Source organism: Aedes albopictus, chromosome 1, assembly GCF_035046485.1.
Source record: "Aedes albopictus strain Foshan chromosome 1, AalbF5, whole genome shotgun sequence".
NCBI classification, from domain to species: domain Eukaryota; kingdom Metazoa; phylum Arthropoda; class Insecta; order Diptera; family Culicidae; genus Aedes; species Aedes albopictus.
In genome coordinates this window covers 74,527,732-74,544,841 of record NC_085136.1, presented here as the reverse complement: position 1 = coordinate 74,544,841, position 17,110 = coordinate 74,527,732, and the positions used below count along the sequence as shown (strand labels likewise).

At 41.2% G+C, this 17,110-nt stretch overlaps 1 protein-coding gene across 1 annotated transcript in view; it reads right to left on the bottom strand.

Annotated features, from left to right (window-relative positions):
• LOC134285011 (uncharacterized) overlaps positions 1 to 12,496 on the bottom strand; it is a 33,300-nt gene extending 20,804 nt beyond the window's left edge. Inside the window, exons 1-6 of the mRNA XM_062844847.1 lie at positions 11,820 to 12,496; positions 11,531 to 11,761; positions 11,390 to 11,460; positions 11,242 to 11,336; positions 10,936 to 11,186; positions 10,522 to 10,872 (exon numbers count right to left, since the gene is read on the bottom strand). Of these exons, the coding sequence (XP_062700831.1) occupies positions 10,522 to 10,872; positions 10,936 to 11,186; positions 11,242 to 11,336; positions 11,390 to 11,460; positions 11,531 to 11,761; positions 11,820 to 12,477 (1,657 nt within the window). The 5' untranslated portion in view covers positions 12,478 to 12,496. The remainder of the gene's footprint in view (positions 1 to 10,521; positions 10,873 to 10,935; positions 11,187 to 11,241; positions 11,337 to 11,389; positions 11,461 to 11,530; positions 11,762 to 11,819) is intronic.
• Positions 12,497 to 17,110: the final 4,614 nt, after the last annotated feature.

Below are 17,110 nucleotides of genomic sequence, written 5' to 3'. Positions count from 1 at the left end.
AACTACGCCTACCTACCATGCATCGAGCGGGCCTTCCCAAACAACACAATGCGATTTCGCGGGCCATCCCCATCGGCAAAATAAACCGATTTCCAAGCAGGATTCGACCAGGCTTCTGGTCGCGTTGCCAGTCACACTTACACACTCGCAAAAGATGAGCAGTAGGCCTACCTTGCCGCTTGCGGGTCCCCTGAAATTACTTACGGAAAAAGGTGAAATTTTACTTGAGCGCTCTACACTCAGAAATAAACGAAATCGTGAACAGTTTAAAAATTATTCTTTTTTGTTATTATTGACCGTCCAGTTCCAAACTGTTCACGACCGTTCGAAACAGTCGACGTTTCAAACGGTCGGTGAACAGTCGGTGACGGATTTGACAGCAGAAATGAGCGAGAAAGATTTCGCGCGCAAACGCGTTTTCAAAAACATTCAATTGGTGGAACAAGGACAGCTAACCGGTCGCTCTGATCAGCTGTTGCCGGCAGCGAAGCCGCCAGCTTTTTGGCGCGGAAGTCGGGGGGTGTTCAGATGCAATGTTTATCACTCAACAAATTTATGAAAATATATTTTTTTCGCAATAAATGATTAAAATGTTTTAAAGTGAGGTTAAATAAATGCAATTTATATTATTTCCAAGATAATTGCTAATGTTTGTTATTCTGAAGACATATACGTTTGGAATAATGATGTGCTTGAACAAATTTGCTGTTTAATTGGTTTCTGTAGAATACATCGAGGATCCCCTCGCTATTCGACGACTGTTCTGATCAGTTTCACAAACAGTCGGGATAATCCAACTTTGAACTGAATACACAATATCTGCGTTTAAACTCACACAAGTTTAAAAGGTATACTGCCGTCACTTTATAATTTAAACTGAGCCAGATTTTGGTGAAACTATTTTTACAAGTGTTTAATAGACCATTCCCGTGATTTTTTTTATGTGCTCTACAGCTTTCCGCCAATTTATTGAACAAACTTTCGCAAGGAACCCATATGCTTAGAAGCCTCTAACTATTGAAAAACAATGAAAAACTTGCGAAGTAGCACTTATCCCTATTGTCTCCTATAAAATATTTTTCCTCAAAACCCGTTGAACCCCTTTCTCCTCTATAGTGCATTCGGAGATATGTGGAGAATTTTCAATCAGCTGGCTTTGACGTTTGAGTTTGTTTTGATCTTTTGCATTCTTTCTTGGTCTGTTTGTTTACGCCGTGCGCAATTTCTGAACGAATTCCGATACCGGATCGGATACCGCGAGTTTGATTACCGTTATCTGTTCCACGGGCGCAGAAAATGAAATGAGCAGACGGAGGACTATTTTCCGAAAGCTTGCAGCAACAGCGGCCTGGAATAAGGTAAGAAAAATAAGCTCAAATACCAGTACACAGACTTGTAAATACAAAAGCAATAAATAATTTGTAAATGCTTTTTGGTTGTCCACAGGGGTACATGCACAACTGCACAAGGCAACTTTTCCGGGCTGTCAGGCCATTCATCCGGGGTACGGATTTTTGTCGGAGAACGTGGAGTTTGCGGACCTGTGCCAGAAGGAGGACGTTAAATTTATTGGCCCGCCGGCTAGTGCGTTCCGGGATATTGGAACCAAGAGTCCTTCGAAGCATTACTGCCTGAGATTCAAAAACAGTTACTGATGGATGAAGCGAGTGGGAAAGCAGCAAAATTTTGGATTTTACATTTGACGTTTCACATCTGTAAACATTAGGAGGGCTGAACAAAATTCTCCACTTCTAGGTTTGCTAGGGGTGGAAGCACTACTTCGCATGTAGAGTTTAATTTAAATTTGTAGAGAATTTTTAAATTTTTGAAAATTTGTAAGAAAATCTGGAGTGCATATAAAAAAGTTCTAAAAGCGCCAAAATTCATCAAAAATAAATATCTTTCGAATAAAAATATAAAAAGTATGGGTTAGTTTTGACGGGAATAGTCTATTCAGCCATGGCAGAAAACTTTGCTGCAGTTTTCTCGTCGAAATCATATTTTTTATCGCTGCAAACCATTTGTCGCACAGATAGATATTATTCTGCTAAAAAGCATTTCAAGTTTGTTTCCTCGATGAATTCTGGAAAACCAGCCCGCGGAAGTAAAGGTAAGTGTTGAAATTGGCTAAAATAAGCAATTGTTACCGAACAGGTTAAAATTCCTTTTTCCAGGCACTTTCGAGGACACTTACAGCACCGGAAAGAGTCTGTATTCATCCGAAGACCACAAAATGCACGACGTTGAACATGTGTTGCTGCTGCCGATGCTGATGCTTCCCAATCATTGTCCGCTGGAAATTTCGGAAAGTGGAATTCGATCTACAGTTCCGGCAGCCGGTTGTATGCACATTTCCTGGTACGATTGGAACCGCCGAGGCTACGGCAGCGTGGAGGAAGTCGCGATGGAGTATACCGTTTCAGCGGGGGATTTCACGAACGACGGCGTTACCTGTGATGGATCCGGCCACGACCAAGACGGAAACGTTCGATTTCGACGGATAGAAGGTCAGGCTCATCATTGGACGCGGCGGGAACCCGCGAAATTCAGAACCCCTGCCAGACGCTAAGCATAAGCAGCGTAACGAGAACGGCCGCAACAATGTGTCGGTGATGGGCCATCAAATGCAGAGAAAATTTACAAGTGAAAATAATTATTATCTAATAAAATTTCGTCACTTCATTCAATCTTTGTTTTTCAAATAAAAAGAAACATCAACAACAATAGTTAAACAAATTTTCGATAAATCCAGGTTAAACTAGGTTTGATATTTGCAACTTATACTGGAATTTGTTTTTGTTCAAGTTATACTGAGCCAGTTTAGTCTGGATGACTGGATATAAACGAAGCTTGGGGTCAACCAGGCGAAACGTGATTTAGTCTGAGATTTAAACTATTTAGTATTGATTTTTTCCTGAGTGTACTTGGCAACAGGAAACTTAGCTTGGCAAACAAACGACGTGGTTTTTTTTTATCTCTTTATTCGGGGATTTTCTGCCGTAGGCAGGTTTATCCCGGAAAAACGACGTGGTGTGTGTGGCAGCAGATAAGGTAATCGGCAATTGGCTTTCAAGGGCAAAACAAAACATACTGTTACCCATCTTTGTTTCGGTAGCGCAACTACCGAAGTGATGATGTTTACCTTTTTACCCTTCTTACACCCATAAGAAGGGTATAAATACCGCTTGGAAAACCGACTTTCGATCCGAGGCCCGCAGGGCCGAGTCACATATACCAATCAACTCAGCTCGACGAATTGAGCAAATGTCTGTATGTGCGTGTGTGTGTGTATGTGTGTGTGTATGTATGTTACAAAAAAATGTCACTCACGGTTCTCAGCCGTCTGTTGACCGATTTGAGTTCTCTTGGAAGCAAATGAAAGCTACTACATCCTAGTAGAACGCTATTGAATTTTATTTTGATTGGACGTTCGGTTACCGCGATATCTTTCAAAGAGTGCTAGGGAGTAGTACAACTTAATTATTTTAGATATTTTTGACAAAGTGTATCACCATAAATTTCTCAGCCGTCTATCAACCGAATCGGGTTCTTAAGGCTCGAAACGAAAGCTACTGCACCCTAGAAGAACGCTTTTGAATTTCATTCCGAATGGACATTTTGTAACCGAGATATCTTTCGGGGAGTACTTTGGAGTCGAGTTTGGAGTAATACAACTAAACTTTTTAAGAGGTCTTTGACAAAATGCTTCATAATAAATGAATCAGCCGTGTGTCAATCGATTTGAGTTCTCTCAGCATCAAATGAAAGCTACAGCCTTTCAAAGTTTGTATGGGAATTACTATGGGAAAACGGTGTTTTTCATTCAATCCACCGTAGCATTTCCCCAAGTGCCCTAGTGGGTTAGTCAACCCTTGGTAATCCTAGGCTGCTTTATCAGCTACAACTTTGCCGAAGACCGCATTCAAATCGAACACCTCATTAATTAGTTACCGATTTTTATCCAGAATCGAAATCTTTACTCATGATGGTTAAACTATTCGGTGGGCATCACTGCATTTTGCAGTGAAACATAGTAGCCATGATTCCAGTGTGCTATCTTTGGCGCCATGTGCAGCAATGTTGCCTGCTGGGAAGCTGGAGGATCACTGTTAAAGTTTGCCCAGTTGGATACAAATCGATAACTTATTAATGAGGCGTCCGATTTGAATGCGGTCTTTGGCAAGGTTGTAGCTGATAGAGTAGCCTACACACTTAAAACAGATTCTTGAGCTCGGCAGAAAAAAATGCTGATTTCAAACGGCAAATCCAGAATTTACTGATAGTTCAGCAAACAACACGTTTTTGCCGAGACTGTTCAATATGCTTTGCCGAAATATCAGCAAATTGCTCGAAAACTAGAAAAACTGACAGCATTTTTTGCTGAGATCATCGGTAAACACAGATTTTACTGAAATCAGCAATCGAGACTACCGAAAAATCAGCAATCATCTCGTCTATTGCCGAATTTCGTAGAAAGAACCGTCACTTTTGCAGCCGCTTGTCTCAGCCAAAAAAAGACCAAAACAAACCAGTGACACGTAATGACGAAGGTGCTCTTTTGAGCGATAAAAAAGTGAAGATATGTGAAATCTTTCTGTAAGTAATAATTGCTATTAATTTCATATTCAATCTATTACAGATTAGCAAATACACCTATTGATGCTATTCTTCGAGGAGCTGTTCGAGTCTGTGGAACTGTTAGTTCTGGAGAGCAACGTGTGTCTGACTAGGAGCAAAGTAATGAATGAGCAGTTCCGGCATTAAATTTATTGTTTTTTCAATTAAATTCTTTGGAAAATTCGAATACTATGCAAGAATAAAGTTTTTCTACTGGTTTTTCATGCGGGTTCATAATCTTCATTTTACGATTCACAATTTTTCTCTCTTTTAGAAACAAAAACAAAACAAATTGCCGAGATTCAGCAAATCCATCTGTACTGGAAATAATTTTGCCGAGATTCAGCAAATGTATTTGCTGATATTCTCGGCAAAAAATGGATAGCTGTCATTTTTGTGATTGCCGAGCTCTCGGCAAATCTAATTTTTGCTGAGGTGTTTGCCGAGCACTCGGCGGTGCCAATCTCGGCAATTGGTTTGCCGAGATTCGGCGAAAAAAACTAAGTGTGTAGGATTGCCAAGGGTCGACCAACCCACTAGGGCACTTGGGGAAATGCTACGGTAGATTGAATGAAAAACATCGTTTTCCCATAGTAATTCCCATACAAACTTTGAAGGGCTTGTGCAGTCTCAATTTTCATCCAAATGAGCTCAAATTTTGGGAGAAGGCATACAATCTGGTTAGGAATCGAATAAGCGGTGTGGAGCAAAAACGATTTTTTGAACCACGCTAACATACACACACACACACACACACACATACAGACATTTGCTCAGTTCGTCGAGCTGAGTTCATTGGTATATGAGACTCGGCCCTCCAGGCCTCGGATCGAAAGTCGGTTTTTCGAGCGATATTTATACCCTTCTTATGGGTGTAAGAAGGGTAAAAAGGCTTTTCCTACATACATTCCGTGATATTTTTGCTACTGTTTATTAAGCTCAAATATTACAAAGAGATAGTAGCTTTTATGTATTTGATGCAATTGCATTTTCATGTATAACTAACTTGTGTAACCAAATATGATCATAAAAAATCTGTTGACAAACGGCTGAGAAATGTATTATGATACATTTTATCAAAAATCTCTCAAAAGCGTAAATTTCATTACTCCTTAGTACTCGTGGAAAGATATCACGGAAACAAAATGTCCAAACGGCATGAAATTTAATAGCATACTACTTGGATGCTGTAGCTTTCATTTGATGCTGAGTGAACTCAAATCGATTGACACACGGCTGATTCATTTATTATGAAGCATTTTGTCAAAGACCTCTTAAAAAGTTAAGTTGTAGGGTAGTGGAGGTATTTTGGCCCACCTAGGGAGTTTTATGATATTTATCACATAATCTCTACTAAATCTTGGTAAATTTTTATTGAAACACGAAAAGTATTCAACTGTGTGATGACCTTTATTTTGGATGTCAGTTAAATATGCTGTTCAGTATCAAACATAGATAAAATGTTTTCACTTCCAATGAAACGCACGGAAAAGCACCAAAAACAAAAGAGGTGACAAATTTGTAGTCGGCTTCGAAGAGGTATTAAATTTTACAAATAAATATTTATTTCATGTGAATGTAGTTAGGGCCATGTAAGAACTCAAAATAAACTGTTCTTAACCTCGGCGGAGCGATAATATTCAATAAAATGGTGGTTTGAGGTATGGCCAAAATATGTTCAACATAATCAGATGTGGACATATTTTGGACCACCTGCCAGATCCATCTCTCCAGTTCCTTCTAAAGGGAGAAAACATTCATGCCAATCTAATGTAGTCCGAAAACAGATGAATAGAATAAGTTGGGACCTCCCGTGATCTGAGTTGTTATACGTTTATTTCACAATGAGAATGTTGTGGGTTCAATTTGTTCTAACAAATTTTCGCCAAGTTTTTTTCATTTCGATTCGATTTGTGCCCTAACAACTTTTTGACAAGTTGAAATTTTCAGGTGTTCAGTCGTCCAGTTTAGAAAAGTTGTCCTTTTCGGCAATTAGTTGATGACTGAGACACTGTGTTATCTATTCTATGTTTGACAAATTATGTATCATTCAAATTACTTTATTTTTGATGGCCTTTCCACTCATTACAATATGTGTGGAACGCCTTTATATTTAGCAAAATCACTAGACTTTCACACTTCCTATTAAGGGTTACGTAATTTATACATGGTGACTTACGTCATGAGATAGTTAATAAATATACGTTTTGCGTAACATTTTTTATGAAACATCATACTACAATGCGTAAAAACTGGCAATAGCAACAAAATTTCATCTTTTTTTTACCGTTACGTAATTTTTAAACGTTCCCTGCCTCAAAAAATGAATAGAAAAGATGTAATCGTCACGTAGTTTTAACTATGCTGAGGTGGCTTTCATTTCATCAATAAATTGAAGTTTAATTTGGTGGGCCAAAATATGTGCACTTGGTGGTCCAAAATAAAGTCAGGTGGTCCAAAATAGAAGCCCGAGATCCTTCAGGAGTTTTGATATTTCTTGTATTTACTACAACAATTTTGAGTTCTGTTTGGCCTTTTTCGACAGAAAACATGTTGCTCTACGTAATGCCTACTGAAATTGTCCATGTTCAGAAGTGGGGACCTTCTTTTTTCGCTGAATTGTTCATCCACTTCCTAAAGCGGTCCAAAATACCTCCCTTACCCTATTACTCCAAAGTACTCCCCGAAAGATATCTCGGTTACAAAATGTCCAATCGGAATGAAATTCAAAAGCGTTCTTCTAGGGTGCAGTAGCTTTCGTTTCGGGCCTTAAGAACCCGAATCGGTTGATAGACGGCTGAGAAATTTATGGTGATACACTTTGTCAGAAATATCTAAAATAATTAAGTTGTACTACTCCCTAGCACTCTTTGAAAGATATCTCGGTAACCGAACGTCCAATCAAAATAAAATTCAATAGCGTTCTACTAGGATGTAGTAGCTTTCATTTGCTTCCAAGAGAACTCAAATCGGTCAACAGACGGCTGAGAACCGTGAGTGACATTTTTTTGTAACATACATACACACACATACACACACACATACTCACACACACACACACACACACACACACACACACACACACACACACACACACACACACACACACACACACACACACACACACACACACACACACACACACACACACACACACACACACACACACACACACACACACACACACACACACACATACAGACATTTGCTCAATTCGTCGAGCTGAGTTGATTGGTATATGTGACTCGGCGCTGCGGGCCTCGGATCGAAAGTCGGTTTTCCAAGCGGTATTTATACCCTTCTTATGGGTGTAAGAAAGGTAAAAAGTCATTTTCTTGTCTTCAAAGTTTACTCATTTCTTGCTCTAGAAGTTGATATTTTCCATTTGCAATGGCTTCTAATATCATCATTCTCGATGCCCATATCGACGGACATCGGATTGGCCAGCAAACAAAAGATCCGGAAGATTTCCCGCCGGAGGCATAGCATGAGCTCCTCAATTTAATCACATAAATTGTTCCTAAGTATTGCTTTTTTCACTGAAAATTTTCCTTGCTTCGCTGAGCAATATGACATTTCCTTCCAGCGAAGGCTTACGCGATACAGGAAATCACTGAATTTCACACTAACACAGCAGAAAATCTGTCAACAAGACCTCAATACACATGCATTTTCAGCGAAAAGCTCTATTTGCGTGACAACAATCCACTTCCATGACTAACAGGCGACCGTCGTCAAATTTCAGGATTGCCAACTGCCCGGCGACTGCTGTCAGTGTTCTTTGTCGCCGAATCTGGCGCTGGGTCTTCGGCGCGGAAACCCAAAGGTGGGAATAAAATTTTGGGGTTTGCGCGCAATACCTACCGGATCTTAGCGCACGCTATGTCCAAAGGAAAGTATTATGAAAAGTGAATGTACCTCAATTTTTTTTTCGCTAGAACCGTATTTTTGGACCTCTAGATTCAGTATATGTGCGATTTAAAATCATCCATCTTGGTTTTTTTTTCATACATTTTTGTATGGGATGAATTTGACCTTAAAATTACTTTTTTCGACATTTGTATGGGAAAATAGGATAAAAATCAAAAATATCAAAAAACACAAGATGAAATATTTTAACCCGCAAAGATTCTGAAACTAGAGGTCCAAACCTATGATCCTAGGGAATAACATTTAAGGTACATTCATTTTTCATAATACTTCCTTTTGGACATAGCGTGATAGCGCTTCTGAAAGAGAATTAAATTTTCGTCCCTAAAAGTGCTCGTTTGATTCTCTACGATGCGGAAGAAAAAGTGAAAAAAGTGCATTTTGCCAATGCTGCGCCATGGCAAATTTTGACGGAGTCACTCTTTTCATAGGGTTCTCATTCTTTCCACCAGGAAATATTGAAAAAAGTTCACTTTACCTATGCTTCGCTTTGACGGAGTTGTACTTTTGTTAGAGCCCTCCGCATCTGGTGGCAGGAATGAGAACCCTATGAAAAGAGTGACTCCGCCAAACAGTGCTATGCCGTGCCCGTAGTTTAGACGAGGTGCACTCTTTTAACTTTTTTTCTTATCGAATACATCGTAGAGAACCATACGAGCACTTTTTGGATAAGTTTTCTAAATTCTCTTTCAGATGCGTTTAGATCCGACAGGTACTTACAAACAATTTATGTTAATTAAATTAAATTGAGGAGCACTTGCTTTGCCTTTGGCGGGTAATCTTCCGGATTTTTTGTTCGCTGGCCAATCCGATGTCTGTCGACGTGGACATTGAGAATGATGATATTTGAGGTCATTGCAAATGAAAAATCGTCACTTATAGAGCGGAATATAAGTTAATTTTGAAGACATAAAAATGAACTTTTGTTGTAAACAAACGATTTTCACCTTATTTCACCTAGCGCCTCTACTATTGGGGGACATTCGAATTCGTCTTTATCACGCCAGAAAATGTTGAAGAAGGGAGAATAAAAATGGTTTTTATTTGATAAGTTCAAAAAAATCGATTATTGTTTAATAGATTATTTGAAAAGAAATGGGCATCCCCACCATGCAATGACAGTTCGACAGAATAAACGTCATTCGGATAGCGCATGCATTTAGTGTGTAGTAGTACCTCTTCTGCCGCTTGGTGGCGACACATTCACTAAAAAGGTGTCAAAAATTTGTAAGAGTGACCTATATTGTTAATATAGTATATTTGTATATACCATAATAACAATTAAATAACAATCTAATGTCTAAGAAATTATCTTATAATGGAAAGGGGATGTGGTGATCTATATTATGAATGATACCATGTAGTATATGCGTTGAACTAGTGTGGGTGGCTGCACTAGCGAACGAACGATCCAACCACGAATAGCCGGCACCACTCGTCATTCTATCGTGCAGGCCTGACTAGATCGGACGACATCACAATCTACATACTTGTCGAAAAGTTACAGCTGGTCGACTATTTTTTTAAGTGAAAATTTTGCCTGTCCTGGTTATTTTGTCTATCCTATGTATCACATATTTTCCTAAATCGAATCCAGACCACGTGACTTTTGCCTCTCCCACCCTGCTAACATAACTTCTTTCCGTGACAGACGTGGAGAAGCAGAAGTGATCTCGGTCTAAAGTATGTCGCACGTCATACAAACATTCCTAACATTCTTTGCTTTCCACGATGACCGTAAGGACGTGGCCGACGTTATTGACTTAATAATGTTTGGAATTCTCGATAGTGTACATTGAGAACGGTAAGCTACACCCGAGGCTACTCCCAAGCTTCGTTTTTTGAGTCCTTGTGCAATTTCAAATGTTCTGGTCAATCATGGAGTAGCAACTACGAATTGTAACGGATGTCTGTTCACTCTTTTGTATGAGCTACGTCCATTGTATTCTAGTTACATTATAACGTATCACTTACCTTTGGATTGTCCATCCCAGATACTCTGCTCAATCCAATCCAAATTGTAGGTAATTCTAGCATAAATTTCCATCCAATACCGATTGGGGTATTCACCGCTTCCTCGGTTCTGAACTTTTAGGCCCACCACAGTGGACATGCACGAGCGCCTGTCGGTAGTCTGCAGCACTGCACCGTGTGAATTGTACGACAATTCAACATAGTCATTGTACCTCAATTTATAAGTACTTTTGACACACAGTTCCCCGATAAGGTCAGACCTGTTGAACCAATCGGGACGACGCAGTAAATGGCAATTCTCATATAGCGATATTCTGTTCTCGTTCAACTCAACCAGACTCATCTGGTCGTCTGGAAGTGTTCAATGCTTATTTAAGAATATTGTTTGATACATCTTAATAAAGGCTCTCAAACTACCAAACGATTGAGTGGTGTAGAACGTCTGCACAAGAATGTCGTTCAGATTTTCCGTCCAGTTATTAGCCAAACAAGCCGGGATCAGGGTATTACTGAGAAGAATCGTTTCATTCAGTTTCAGAATAGCTAAGTCGTAGCGTAAGCTGTCGTCGGCATGCTTCGGATGACATGCCATTTCCGAAACAGCAACTTCTCCGTACGAATCGAAGGGCACTTTTGCTGACAAGTATTTTGCATATACTGCATTTCTGGAATTTCGAACAAATATATGTTGATGTTAATCATTGAACATTTTATGCTCACCGAAGGCAGCTGCAAGTGGTTATGACATGTGACTCATCTACCAGGACACCATTGCACCAATTCTTAGAACTGTAATGCGTTGCAATTACCATCACCTAAGAAAAATCTAAATATGGTAAGTACTATAGTAATATATTGGAAAACTTACATTGTGCATATATATGTTTAAGCAATCACCGTTGGGTCGTTTTCTCGTCAGTGTTTGGAATCGTTCGCACTCTGAAATGGAGTTGAAAAGAAAGTAATCACCCATATCTTGTGCCATTCCATGGCATGTATAAATGGATACCTAGCTCGCTTATTCGTTTTTGTCTCTTGTCCAGGCGAAGTTCACTCTCGCCTAAAATTTCCTTAACCCATGACAAGTACCACTGAATGTTAACAAACACGATGTATTTGGAAGCATCAACTGATTTCTTCAACTCGTTGAATTTTCCAAAAGAAATAATTCCCCTGAGCTGCCAACGATCGCCATCACTGATGTACATGCCGCCGCCACTGTCTCCCGGTCCAGGACTGCCTCCTAAACCAAAATATAGCTCAATTCAAATTTTTATAGGCATCTAGGACTTTTGTACTACCTTTTTTATTTCCAGCGCAGAAAACTTTTTCGTTCAAACAGTTACTAAACAGATTTGGGTCGTCCTGCAGACACGTCAAATGACTTACCACGGACAGCGAAACCGTCCGAAGTACATCCGAAATGGTCCCGTTCTCCGTCATTCCCCACCCTGTGACCCATCCTTCTAGCTCTTGCAATGCAAGGTCCATTCTCTGGTCCAGACAAATCGGAATCACGGTATCGGAGTACTCCACTGGCAATCGCATCACCAGCACAGCGATGTCATTCTTATTTGGCTCATATTCCGGGTGCACATGTATTTCACTAACGTCGCGGACCACAACGTTATCACTCAACTTCGAAAGATTATGCTGACCGAAATGAAGCTCTATCTCATAAAAAAAAGGTGGCCGCTTTCGTTTGACGCAATGAGCTGCCGTCAGGGTGTGCTTCTCGTTGATCAAAGTACCCCCGCAACCGTACTTGAACTGATCAGTACTCTTCAATCGATTAAACACTGCCACGTGCCATGGCCACTGACCTTCTTCCACTTGCCAACCGTCTTTGATCAGTGGACGCAATCCGTGTAGTCTGATTCCACATTGGTAGGATGTATCGGAAAACTGAATCGAACACAGAAAACATAAAATAAGGAAGCACTCACGCTGGTTCATCTTTCTCGGAACGATCAGATCTCCGTCAAAACCAGAAAGCGACTAACGTTCTATACGCACTAGATCTTTCCGCAGGAATCACTGCGTATCAGATGATTGTCATGGTGAATCACCCGAGCGTCTAAGGATTTGTACGTAGCACATTTCGCTGGCAATTGGACTGTTGCAGAAATTGTAAAATACCGTCGTTGGGAGTGACAATAATGGGTCAGAGGGGCGAGATTGCTGTCAATAAATTAGGTTTCTAGAGCAATTAGTTATTTTTTGATAGATCATCAAAAAAAGCTTGAACCTTTTGGCCTTTTTAAAATACCACTTTTAAGGCTAGATGAAGTGTCTCGGGATGAATCAGATCAGGTAACCAACCCCGGTGGGAACTTTGGTCGTAGGCTGACAGGGAAGGGGGGGTTTGCTTCGGCAAACCTGAGCGTCTGTTCTCCAGGAGGAGCGGCTCACAACAGCGTCTGATCCCCATGTTAGGGGCGGCTGATCTACGTCCGAGTTCCAGGGAAGGACTCTAAGCTCAACTGTGCACTATGGTCCTCCGGAAAGTAGGGGGTTGGTGTCAGGCCCTACGAGCCAGCCGTAAAAAACAAACGGAAAATCAGCAACAGAATAATACGAACCGAGACCAACGGCAACGACCCCAGCGAACAAATAGAACTTGCGATTGGAAACTCGGTACGTGGAACCATACACAGAAAAAAATATTCATGTAAAATTCAGGGAATGCTAGAGTTAGTGCATATTTACATGGGATATCATGTAAAATTACGTTACAATCGTGTAAATTTCCGCTAATAGTCACGTAATCGGTTGGAGTCCATGATGGTTTACGCGATGGTTGGCGGAAATTTACACGATTGTAATGTAATTTTACATGATATCTCATGTAAAAGTGAACTAACTCTAGCATTCCCTTTATGTGCATGTTTTTTCTTAGAGATACGACTGTGATAGTTGATTCGGGGTAATGGCTTCCAGTCTCTTTTAATTAAAAACGGATTCTTATGCTTTCATCCGACGTTTCGGACACATTTATTGTGCCTTCTTCTTGGGATTAACAATGTTCCGTTTTATCGTTAAGGGCCTGCAGCATAGGCACCTTTGTCAACGGTTTATGCTCCGACAATTCACCCACTTTGTTCTGGCCGTGGGCTGGATGGGCTGATTTTTCAGAAATCGATCCGGCTCGCAGAAAAGAGGTGCAGTCTGCTTCGCGCCACTTTCACACTTGTGTGAAAGTGGCGCGAAGCAGACTGCACCTCTTTTCTGCGAGCCGGATCGATTTCTGAAAAATCAGCCCATCCAGCCCACGGCCAGAACAAAGTGGGTGAATTGTCGGAGCATAAACCGTTGACAAAGGTGCCTATGCTGCAGGCCCTTAACGATAAAACGGAACATTGTTAATCCCAAGAAGAAGGCACAATAAATGTGTCCGAAACGTCGGATGAAAGCATAAGAATCCGTTTTTAATTAAAAGAGACTGGAAGCCATTACCCCGAATTTATGTGCATGATTTCTCGCTGAATTTTAATCACATATTTTTTCCTGTGTAGATTTAAATATCAAGATGTTAATGTGAGTGTCGTAACTGAGGTTAGGCCGAATCAGATTCCGTGAAAGTAAACACGCGTTCTTCTGCTTCCAACTCAGAACAAAGAATGACGTTTATTTCAGTAATGAACATGATACATTGGTAGACCGGAGTCATGAAGTAATCAAGGTTATTATAATGAAAGGTAATACCATTTATAACATATTTTCCCCCCCTTGAAAGAGATTTCTTCTTGTTCCTTTCATTTGAACGAACAACAATGAGATTAGTATGTTAGTTACACAAGTTATAAGTCCAGTCTACGCGGAGGCCTTCTTTCTCGAGTAGATTTTCGTATAGTGCCCAACCCAGACTCTGGTGGTTTTGATTTTACGCTCCGCTCATTACATGGACTTGAATTGGAGCCACCATCTCTGAGCGCAATGCTGACAGGTGTACGAATAGTCTGTTCCAAGTTTGTGCTATGGTCAAAGTTAATTGAAACGTCGATGTTTGGATCAGTCTCATTGAGTTCAGATTTCACTTGTATTACAGGTTGTGAAGTGGGTTGTATGTCATGTACAAGCTTACGTTGACTGCTGTTTATCACTGGGTAACGTGTCAAGGGATCCTGTCGATTTATGGCTCCGGGTCTCAGCTGATCAATGTGGCGTTTCCACATTCTACCATCATCTAGTTCAACCATGTAATGAAGCTTCCCAATCCGTTCAGCTACCACACCAAATCTCCATCTTTCGTTAGAGAGAAAATCGCGGGCAGCCACCCTGTCATTTACGGAGAATGAACGTACCGTAGTATCTTCCCCACGAGGAGAATTCTGGACGCCTATTTTCGGAACCATTAAATCAACTCTAGATTTGATCTGACGCCCAAATACCATCATTGATGGACTTTGTCCGGTAGCTGGATGGACGGTAACTCTGTAGGTCATCAAGATCTTTTGAAGCGCCGCATGTACCTCGGAACGTGGGCAGTTGAGTGCTTTGAGTTTATCCTTAAACGTTTGTACGTACCGCTCCGCCTGGCCGTTGGTGAATGATGCCATTATTCTTGAGAAAACGCTGAAAATGTTCAGATGTGAACTGGGTTCCTCTGTCCGTAACCAAAACCGACGGTAATCCTAAATTTGCGAAAAAATAGCGCATTGTTCTGATGGTTGTTTCAGTCGTTATGTCTGGTACCACTTTAACCTCCGGCCACTTGCTGTGAGCGTCAACCATAATCAAAAAGTATAGCCCCAGGAACGGTCCTGCAAAGTCAGCATGTACCCTTTGAAACGGTTCAACGGGTCGCTCCCAGCAGTGTACTGCTACCTTCGGTGGATCAGCTCTAGTGCGTGCACAGTCAACACAATGTTTGGCTAAATCTTCGATGGCCCGGTCTATATTCTCCCACCAGCAGTAGGATCGCGCAAGAGACTTCATACGGGAAACTCCAAAATGCCCAGAGTGCAATTCGTCGAGAACGCGACCACGAAGAGGTGGTGGAATGTACACACGGATTCCCCTCATCAAACATGAACCTTGCATCGTAAAATCGTTCTGGTTAACTCCAAACCTGTAGCAACCGTCGACCGCTCGACCGGATCTCAGACCTTGAATCAGTTCCTTAACGTTTTTGTCCTGAACTGTGTATTCCTCGAGCTCTTGCACAGTAACTGGCAACGTTTCAATTTGATTGATTTGCACGATGTCGATTTCTTCCACTTGTTTCCGGTTCCCAGAATCACCAATTGGCAGTCGTGACATTCCATCCGCATTACCATGATCTTTAGAAGCCCGATAACGTATTTCGAAATCAAAAGACTCCAAAAACACAGGATAATGTTGCATTCGTAGCGCAAACATCGTCGGAAGTCCTTTGTTCGGCGAAACGATTTGCTCTCTAAAATAAAAGCTCTCATTTTTGAGTAGCGCCCATGCCGCACAGGGACTGTGTTGGAAACACACATTTTTTTAAATTGCTCGCACGCTCGCATGTTTGCAAAATATCAATATTTTTCGGTATTTGAAGGTGGTTTATAAACCCAGTGAGGTTGCCATGTCGAAATTATTGCAAAATACATGCTCATATGAGCGTACGAGCAATTTTAAAAAAATGTGTGTTTCGAACAAAGTCATGTGCGGCATGGATGTTTACTAAAAATGTGCAGGCCGAACACATTTTTGAGCGTAGCCGTTTTTGCGTGTGCACCACTGGTTTGTTATCCGTGACCAACGTGAATTTCCGGCCAAATAGGTACTGGTAAAACTTTCGCACACCGAAAACTATAGCATAAGCCTCCTTGTCAATCTGAGTGTAGTTCTGTTGAGTAGTGTTCAATGTCTGTGAAGCATACTGAATGGGTCGCTCCGTGCCATCTGGGTAAATGTGGCTCAACACAGCTCCAACTCCGTAAGGCGAAGCATCGGTAACTAAAACCAGAGGAACACTAGAATCGTAGTGCGCCAGTACTCGATCAGATTGCATTTCTGCCTTAATCCATTTGAACGCCTTTTCACAGCTTTCATTCCACGCAAACGGCATCTTCTCTTTCAGCAAACTGTTGAGGGGATACAGTTTTGGGCTCAGGTCGTTGATAAACCTGCCATAGTAGTTTACAAGTGCCATGAAAGCTCGCACCTGGTCTTTGTTCTCAGGACGCGGCATGTTTTGAATTGCGTCAACTTTCTGTGGCATCTTGTGTATCCCCTGGCGATCGACAATGTACCCGCAATATTCTATGCTGTCAGCAAAGAATTCGCATTTGTCCACATTTACACGTATGTTGTATTCATGGAACCTCTTCAATACTTCTCGCAACCTAGAGAGATGGGTTTCGTCGTCAGGGCCCGTGATTTTCACATCATCCAAAAATACCGTCACTCCAGGGATCCCTTGAAGAATCTGCGAAATTTCCCTCTGGAAGATCGCAGGTGCAGAGGCGACTCCGTACATGAGTCTCGTCGGCTGATACAGTCCCAGATGTGTGTTAAGCGTCAACATTGGTTGGTGCTCCGGAAGAACCATCATCTGTATATAAGCTTGAGCCAGATCAAGCTTCGTGAATTTTTCCCCACCCGCCATGTCCGAGAA